Below are 9,826 nucleotides of genomic sequence, written 5' to 3' on the forward strand. Positions count from 1 at the left end.
TTAGAGTTTAAAGTAATCAGCTGAGGTTTGGCCCATTGTTTTTCCCCGTAGGCTCCTGTGAAAACTGTGTGACTATTTAATAAGAATGGTATTCAATTACTTTTCGGATAAAACAAACCAAAAGGTCAAGTCATGAAAAGTGTCGTTCAAAGAATGGGCCTAGGGGCTCTTCTAAAGCGAGTGCAAATTGTTCATGCAAAGTGTAGTAATTAAAGTGGAATGCCACCTTGGCTTGTTTTTGTAGGTAAGGAATTTGCCTTCAGCTGGATCGTGGCAACTGTCTGTAAAACAAGTTCAGGGTTTTGCAAAATTAACGGAAAATTAGCAGGTAGAAAAAACAAACATAACAGAAACTTACTTGGTACCATATTGGAGATGCCAACCTACCTTGACCAATGACCTTTTGAGTCCCCATTTGTCCCAAGCAGAAATCTAACTTTTGCAGCATTGTCTTTTATTTCCTGTCTTTCCCTGTTGTTGATATCTTATCATCTCTAGGATAACTAGGCGTAACGGATTTATCGTATGCAAATGCCTCTTTCTTTAAACCATCAAACTCCAACATAATTCTCAGCTTCTTCCCAGCATCAGACTTGATTGGATCTTGTTTTCCCTCCTCCCGGTCAATCATGCTGGTGCTGTAGATTATTACCTAAAGGAAAAAGGTTTTCTATATTCTCTAGTTTTACGGGAACAAACTTAGATTGTTTCTTATTCATCCACTCTAAATCTAAACTGGGGTGGAAACTACACTTGAAACTTTAGTATCATTCAGGTCATATTTTAAAAGATAATCACTGCATCAGAATAAATAAATAAAAAATATTTCCCTTCAACTTCAATGTGCCATTTCAAATAAGATAGCTTTTTTTTAATTAAGCTGCAGTTGTTTAAAGTTTTTCTGTCCTTGTCATTTTGTCCTTGAAAATACATCCCGTTACTCAAAACAAACTAGTCTAAATATTGAATCTCATCTATTTGGTTTATTTGACAGGGCCTTAATCAACATCAAAGTAACTGTAAATGAGCCAGAGATAGCTCAACAGGCCTTTGGCCCGTGGACAGTTTTAAAATAACAATCTAAAAAGTTACTACAGTCAGCACATAAAAGCAATATATACAGATCAATCAACGCACCCTGAAGAAGGCTGTCTGTGCCAGTACGCGTGGGTTGCGTCTCCCTATGTCTTTTACATTTTCTATTATGAAATTGCCAGTAAAATGAAGGCTTTTTAAATATTTTTTATTTTTTTTTTCTACACTTAATTGAATTCCCGACCCCAAAGAGCACCTTCAAACATCTGATTGAACTTCCTGAGCACCCTGGACTTTTTTGTCTTTCCAATATACAGAAAATATTCAGACAAGTACAATGCATAACAATTAGTAACAAACAAAACATATGAGATAAAGACAACATGTAAAATAACTAACAGACAAACTGCAGGAAAGCAGCAAAAGTCAGAAGTCTAATGTGCACATTCATCTTTAAACGACAATTAAAAATTGCACTTCTTTTAACTAATTGTCACTTCTTCGCTTTATTAGCATAGTTTTCCTTAAAGTCCTTAATTATTAATTAAAAATTAATTATTTCCTTAATGTTTGTTTTGTGGTCTCTCCACTTTGTTTGTAAAGCACTTTGAGCTACACTCTCTGTATGAAAGGTGCAAAATATAAAAAGTTTATTATTATTATTATATTATTACATCTGGTTATCAATAAGCCATTTCGCCAGCTATTGCATCAGCTGTATGCATAGTTCAGACATTGGCAGGTTGGTTCTTAATCTGTGCTTCTCTGTCAGTTGCAGGGAACCAGGTCAGCAGGACTCGCAATCCCCAACCAGCCTGCCATTGTCCGGCCGCCCATCAGGCAGCCGCCCATCTTCCAGACCATCCTTGGAGACATCCAACCTGGTGGAGAGACCTTACCAGGCCATTGCCACCCCTGGCCAGAACACAGATCAGACCTCAGCCTTTAGACCCAGCCTCAGGCACCGCTCCCCCTCCCCTGTTGGAGCTCTCCCTTCCACGCCTCCCTGCTCCTCACCTTTCAGGGTTATTTCAGCATCTTCACCGACCCCTGTATCTGCTGAAGATGCATCCCTAAACACCGTCTCCAGGACTCTTCCCTGTTTCTCTCCTACTCCCTCTTCTGGCAGGGGTTCCTTGCTGCGAGCTCGCCCTGCCTCCCCTTCTACACCCTCCTCTCCTTTCACTCCCTCGTCCTCTTCCTCTGGGAGGTCTTCATCCATACGAGCTGGTCCTCCTTCCTCCCCTACACCATCTTCGTCTTCTCTCCGATCTCCCCCCTGTACCTCCCCCATTGCTTCTTCCTCTGCATTCACCAGATCCTTAGCTGCCTCCTGTATTAGCCAGTCCATCATTCAGAGTATGACGAAAAAGAACAATGCCCTGCAACAAGCCCCACCCATAAACACAGTACACCAAAGCCCCTCCTCAACATCTTCCTTACCCTCCTCTCATCTACAACGGCGCTCCCCTTCACCTAAACTCCCTCCGAGTCAGCAGGGCTCGAGCACGCCTGCGTATGCCCAGCTGGGGTGCGCTAAAGATGGGTACCAACATCCAAGGGGTCCGCCGTCCTCTCTCTGGTCCTCTTGCCCTTCTCCGTCTCCCATGCAGTCACCTCCTCCCTCTCTTTCCCAACGCTCCCCCTCCCCGTCTATGACTCTGACCAATCATCAGCCATCTTCTCCTTCCCCTCGACCCTCATTCCTTCACTCCAAAACGGACTCATCACAAAACGCAAACAACAACAACAACAACAGCGTTGGCATACACGCAGCGAATAGCAATGCAAGTAATACCAGCAGCTGTAGCCTTTACCGTACCGTGAGTAATGGGGGTTGGTCCGGAAGTCCACAGAAGGCGCTGCTAGCTAATGGTAGCACTAATACGACAGCAATGCAACAAACCCCTGATCCTCTCTGGTCGGGGTCACACAATCGTGTAGCTCGCCCTTTTTCTGCATCCGAACCCAGCTCACGAGTTCAGTCCCCATCTCCCTCTCCAACCCTTGCCTCATTCACTCGTCTCTGCTCCCCACCTCCTCAACATAATTACTCCTCCCCGATGGCGAACAAACCTCCCCACCCCCGGAGTACACGGGTAGGTGCCAGTTCCCATAATCCACTCGGGCTCACTTTGGAGCTACCAAGGACCTCTTCCGCAAGTTCAGCATTTGGGCTGTCTTCGTCATGCCTAAGCCCTCGGATCCTCTCCCCGCCTCCTATTGGCGTGTCAGTGAATGCTTGGACAAATAATGTTGCAGCACCTCAACCCAGAAACCCTCGATATGCTTCCGCCTCTCCCTCTCTTTCCTTTTCATCCTCATTAGGCTCACCAACACTGGAGAATGCCTCTTTCCCCATTTCTTCTTTGCGTACTTCCAGAGCATCTTCCCCTTCTGCAACCTGTCCTCCTGCAACCTCCCAAACCCTCCGTAGGTCTTTCTCCTCCAACCTGGCAGACAGATCCCCTAGCCCAGCCCGGAGCAACCCTAGTGGACTGCGCCGCTCTTGGGCAGACAGCAGCCGCAGGTCCCTTGGTTTCAGTGGTAGTGGCCGAGGGTCCTTTGACCAGCAGGAGTCCTGTCCAACCAGTCCAAGGAGTGGGTGGTCCTCGTACGGCAGCTCACCATCCTGCCTCAGCCCTCGAGCTGGGCTTCAATCCCCACTGTCACCTGGCAGGCTCACCCCAGGGAAGGGCACCCTTGGTGGGCAGCATTTCACCAGTGTGCCCTGGCCAGACGTACGAGAGCTTTCAAACAAATATAATGGAACTGATAGTCTCGATTCAAGTGCCACTTCCACCATCATCGCCTCCCCTCCTGCTCCTCTCTCCTCACTCTCCCACACCCTCCTCTCCTCTCCTGTTCCATCGGACAGACAAACAGAATGGGGAGACCCAGAGCTAGAAGAGGGTAACTGTCGTAGCCAGCTGATCTGCGCCTACGTTGCCCGGCCCTCCTGTGTACAAAATCTCTCTTCCTCGTGCATGGTTCTCTCTTCCTCAGACATGACATCCCCTCCACCTGCATGCTACCAACACCACAACTTCCAATCCACAACGCCTCCCCTACCTTCAAACCCTTCCCCCTTGCCCTTGAGCTCATCACCACTACCATTCGCCCATTCATCTCCTACCAAACAGGGGAACCAGAAGACCAGTTATGCCACCACGGTTAACCTCCAAATTGCTGGAAGTGGCCGAATAACCTCCTTCAGCACCGCACAAGTTAGCCTGACCCAAACCCTGCAGGGTGGAGCCGAAGCCAGAGGACCGGGACAGGGGCAGATGACGAGGAGAGTAAGCATCAATGGACTTTCACACCTTCCTTCCCCTCTTCCTCAGAGCTGTAACAGGCTATGAAAGAGAGAAGTCTTTCTTTCATGGCTGTTCAAGACAAGAAGGGTCAAAAGTAAAGGTAATGGAAAGAACAAGACATCAGAAAAGATGTGCACTTGGGAATTTACCTCAGAGACACAAATGATGCATCATAAGTTGTTGTGTAACTGCTGGTTTCAGTTGGCCCAGGTGTCCAGAGCTGTTCGCTGGCTTGTCATGAACCATAAATCCCTGTAACTCCACAAGTCCTCCTTGCTGAAAATGACCTTTATCAAATGGCAAAGCATGGGGGACTTCAACTTGGGAAAAAGTTCACATTTGAGGGACGTAATGAATGTTGTCAACCATATTCGACACTGATTCCCCACAGCGTGATGGGATGCATTTGGGGTCGGATGTAATGCAGACTAAACATTTAATCTTGGGAGCTTTTGGAAAAGCTTTGTATCCTTGCATTGAACAGGTGACCTTTCATGAATGGACATTCAACCACCACACAGCTTGTATTTTTAGATCTGGGCTAATGACTTTGAATTGGATGCCAATGGAATTGCCAAAGGAATTGCTTTGAAGATCCTAATATTGTAAAAAGTAAAGAAATACATTGCGATCAATGTAAATAAATCACCCACCGATGGATGTGATGAATTTGTGAATGCGCCAGTCCAACACTCTGATAACACATCTGATCTGAAGTCTGTTCAGTGCTCAGTTCGCTTTTTGAACGTCTCTGGACTCTTTCTGTGGATGCGCTGACATTTTTGAGGAACAATTAATTTGACAAACTTTTGTAATACACGCTTAAATCAGTAACTTTTATCTTAACATTTATTGAGCTGGAGTACATTCTTTTTTTTGCTAATCCTGCAAACACAGACACGTTGAAAGTCGAGTGTCCGACCAGTGCTGTATGCAATCGTAGTTACTTATTGTATTATTATTATTTTGGTATGTTTGTTTGCTGTTTTTTCTATTTTTTTCTTTTATATTCTGTTGAACAAACATTTCAGGCTATCTGAGGCCAGTGTTTAAGGTTGGTGATAACTGTGGTTATTAATAATCTATCTTTTTAACCATTTTATAATTCTTTTTATTTTATTGTTTATTTATGAGGTTAGTCTTATTCTCTTTGGCACTTATTATCCTTAAAGTAATGTCGGTATTTTGCACAGTGTCCTCAGCTTTTGGGTGCATGCTTCAAAGTGTGTGTGTGAGTGTTTGTGCATGTGTGTATATGAAAATGACGCGTCTGGTAAATTCTCCTTTAACTTCAGACCAGGCCAATATCCATGTGTTTTGAATGCTGTGTCTGTTCCCATATTGATGTACGTAGTTGGTTCATTGAGTTTACTCTCTCTTGTGTTGTCAGTGCCCTTCAGAGAACTCCACTTGGTTTTCAAAAGTTGTAAAGGAACGTCATTAGGTGGAAAATACAGAATAGGATGAAAGGTTTTACAGGTGACGTATGGACTCTTTCGTTAACAGTTGATGATTAATGCAAAAGGCTTACAGTGTTCAATTTATGTTTGCCAATTAAGCAAGGCAAGGCATCTTTATTTGTATATAGCACATATCAGCAACAAGTGCTTTACATAAAACATAAAAGAGCAGTTCAAAACATTTGTTAAAGAGAATATAAAAACAGCTAAAACAGAATAAGACAGGTATGAAAAACAGGACTTAAACTTACAGTGTAGTGTAATAACAGAACAATTACTTAAAGAAAGGCAGTATCAAAAATAATCATCCTCACCTTTGATTTAAAGAACTGAGAGTTGTGGCAGAGGTGCAGTTTTCTGGGAGTTTGTTTCAGACTCTGGGGACAGAAAGCAGCTCCGTCCCCGACCGCCTGAGAGGTCTTTACGCTTCTTAAGGTCTTTTCAGACGGGGAGCGATTGTCACGCAGGCAATCCCGTAAAATTGTCAAGTTCGTGCTTGTCACACGCACACCCGCTGCAACAGTTGAATTGTCTTGAACTTCCCTGCGCGAGCGGACATAGACTGTGGGGTTTTTGCTTGTCAGACGGCACAAGACTGGATTTATAGGGTAACGTCACGTTTGAACTTAAAAGAGGCTATAGAATTACAACTATGCTAATTTAGCTAAATTTAGCTATGAACAGTAACAGCCTGTGGCTAACAAAGACTAGGATTGCCACTATTTGTTATGAATTGACCTGTGATTAGTAGAGGTGTGACGAGATCTCGTCCCGCGAGAACTGTGACAAGACTTCTCATCGAGGTAAAAATGGTCTCGCGATATTGGTCACAAGTGCAGAGCAGCAGCCAGTAGACGGAGTCTGACGGCGTTATTATGGATCCCACGAAGCAGCCCGATTGGTCGGGGTTAGGCCCCCTGCACACTGGCTGCGTGGCGTGAGCGTGTCAGCTGCGTGGCATGTCTGTTTTTATTTTGGCTCCCATGGTAACAGGTTAGAGCTTGCACACGCACGTATCAGGCGCAGCTCGAGCCGTGCCAAAAACGCGTGCTTGCTAGAAATAGGACCGACGCCTATTTTTCACGCGACACGCAAGCGTGTTGGAAGTGTTTCCAGGTAAAATAGAATACGAAAAGATGTTTATATGTCATTTTGACACAAATACATATTAATAAATGACATTTTGATGTTTGAAAGTCTCGAGGTTTTGACATAAATGCAGATATAAATGTCATTTAAAAAAGAAAATAATAAATAATCGATTTTCAAATATTGCACCTGTCAATGCAGAACGAAATATTCTGCAGCCTATTTTGCCGTCAATACTTCCACAACGTTGTCTTTGCTGTAATCAAATTAGTATATATTTATGTTTATGATTAACATACATGTGTACAGACAAGGCTAGACACATTTCTGGCGTGCAAAGACATAGAAAACGCCACGCAACTGACACGCAACAGACACGCAACAGAAATGCCACGCTCACGCCACGCAGCCAGTGTGCAGGAGGCCTTAGACATTGACCTGGAGTAATTAAGGTTAGGATAGCCGACTGGTCAGGGGATAGGACCTGAACAAACTGGGTTACACTACAGTGTGCAAGCATGGATGCCTGGCCAATAGTAGTGTGTGAATGCTATTGAAGGGTGGGACTTGCCTAGAAGTTGCGTGGGTCCCATAATAACGCAGTCTGGCCTGGTAGGTCTTATAATACATCCAGCTTTGAAGATGGGTCTGGCTTGGCCCTCTAAATTAGCCCCCTCCCAACTTTAAAATGTAATACAAACACTTACATACAAACCTCTTCAAAAATTTAAAGAAAGGCTGTAAAATGTCACAAAACGTCGGGCCAAATATAAAAAAAGAAAGAAAGAAAACAGTGTGTGGTTTCTGCAGGGCGCTGGTGACAAACTGGAGAGAACATAATGTTTTGGGGGAACGGGTAAAAAGGGAAATATTACATCTTCATTCAGTAGCCGTCATGGAGTCAGTGAGATGTACGGATAATAAAAGTATGTGGTGCAAAATCAAAACAAAGTCTGCTTTTTATTTACTCAACTCTTGTGTGCCTAACTGCAGCTAACGAGCCTGGTTGACACCAGACCCTTCTCAGTTGTAACTGAGAATGGGTCTGGGGAAGCTTCATTCACAGCCCATTTCCAACGGACGCCGCTCTGGGCGCATGGGATAGTCCTTCAACCAATCAGACCAACGATCCAGGGGACGTAGCAGCGACAGCGGCATCAACGGGTTTGGTAGTCGGCATGTTGAATGTTAACAAAAAGCTGCTTGCCATCGCTGCGCTATCGTCATCGTGTAAAGTCCGCCTCAACAGTTGTGATTGGTGTAAAGTCCGCCTCAACGGTTGCGATTGGTGTAAAACCCGCCTCAACGGTTGTGATTGGTGTAAAGCCCGCCTCAACGGTTGTGATAGGTGTATAGCCCGCCTCAACTGTTGTGATTGGTGTAAAGCCCGCCTCAACAGTTGTGATTGGTGTAGAGCCCGCCTCAACGGTTGTGATTGGTGTATAGCCCGCCTCAACGGTTGTGATTGGTGTACAGCCCGCCTCAACTGTTGTGATTGGTGTAAAGCCCGCCTCAACGGTTGTGATAGGTGTATAGCCTGCCTCAACTGTTGTGATTGGTGTAAAGCCCGCCTCAACAGTTGTGATTGGTGTAGAGCCCGCCTCAACGGTTGTGATTGGTGTATAGCCCGCCTCAACGGTTGTGATTGGTGTATAGCCCGCCTCAACTGTTGTGATTGGTGTAAAGCCCGCCTCAACGGTTGTGATAGGTGTATAGCCCGCCTCAACTGTTGTGATTGGTGTAAAGCCCGCCTCAGCAGTTGTGATTGGTGTATAGCCCGCCTCAACTGTTGTGATTGGTGTAAAGCCCACCTCAACTGTTGTGATAGGTGTAAAGCAACGGGTGATTGGTGATTGGTGCCTCGATTTGGAAAAATTGGAAATGGGCTTGAATGGGCTCTTGGTCAGACTGACTTGCAGAGCAAATCTCAAATTTGCTGGAAGTTCGTCAGGGTTTTCCCAGGCTAGCAGCTAACAGAGCTGTGACGAAAAGAAAGTTAAAGGATATAATATATTTCTTTGACTGTTTTCTGTGAACTGTCTTTTGTTAACTACATGCACACAGCGGTGGAAGAAGTATTCAGATAATTTACTTCAGTAGAAGTACATATACCACACAGTAAAAATACTGTTACGAGTGAAAGTCCTGAAAGTAGAAAGTGGCATGAAAAGAAAAGACTACAAGTAAATTACAAGTACCTCAAACTTGTACGTAAGCACAGTACTTGAGTAAATGTACTTAGTTACATTCCACCATGAAGAAGTATTCAGATCATTTACCCCAGTAGAAGTACATATACCTATATATTCCTGTCTCTTTGTGTCTTTGTTTTTCTTTGTCTCTTTCCTTTCTCTCCAACCAGTTGTGTGTTTAATGGTTTCATCATGTCAGCTGGACTTGTAGCCGTTATATTGTTGGCTAGTTTCATTCATAATAAAACATCAGATTTTATAAACTACATTTGTTTTGTGTGCAGGAATCTTAATGCGTAAAGTAACTAGTAACTAAAGCTGTAACAGATGAATGTAGTGGAGTAAAAAGTACAATATTTCTCTCTGAAATGTAGCGGAGTACAAGTAGAAAGTGGCATGAAAAGAAAAGACTAAAAGTAAATTACAAGTACTTCAAACTTGTACGTAAGCACAGTACTTGAGTAAATGTACTTAGTTACATTCCACCACCGCATGCACATTTTTTTTCTATGTGTGTTTTATCTTGTCAGTCGTCTGACTCCACACCCTGCCCTCTGGGTTACATACAGGCCGCAATTAGCTGTCAAATACTAGTGGTAAAATACTGAGTTACACAGCCACGAATCGCACTTTGGATTGCACAACTTCCTACCGATTGTATAGATAAGATAAAGTCGTATATATATATAGATTTCTGCAGTCAGATACCAGTGCCTAAAGTCACCAACAGCCC

General features: G+C 44.1%; 1 protein-coding gene across 1 annotated transcript in view; it reads left to right on the plus strand.

Moving 5' to 3' along the window:
• The window catches only part of plekhg2 (pleckstrin homology domain containing, family G (with RhoGef domain) member 2), a 42,302-nt gene extending 36,207 nt beyond the window's left edge, over window positions 1-6,095 (plus strand). Inside the window, exon 13 of the mRNA XM_036001117.1 lies at window positions 1,808-6,095. Within this exon, the coding sequence (XP_035857010.1) occupies window positions 1,808-4,397 (2,590 nt within the window). The 3' untranslated portion in view covers window positions 4,398-6,095. The remainder of the gene's footprint in view (window positions 1-1,807) is intronic.
• The last annotated feature ends 3,731 nt before the right edge of the window (window positions 6,096-9,826 follow it).

This window comes from Sander lucioperca, chromosome 5, assembly GCF_008315115.2.
Source record: "Sander lucioperca isolate FBNREF2018 chromosome 5, SLUC_FBN_1.2, whole genome shotgun sequence".
Classification (NCBI taxonomy): Eukaryota; Metazoa; Chordata; class Actinopteri; order Perciformes; family Percidae; genus Sander; species Sander lucioperca.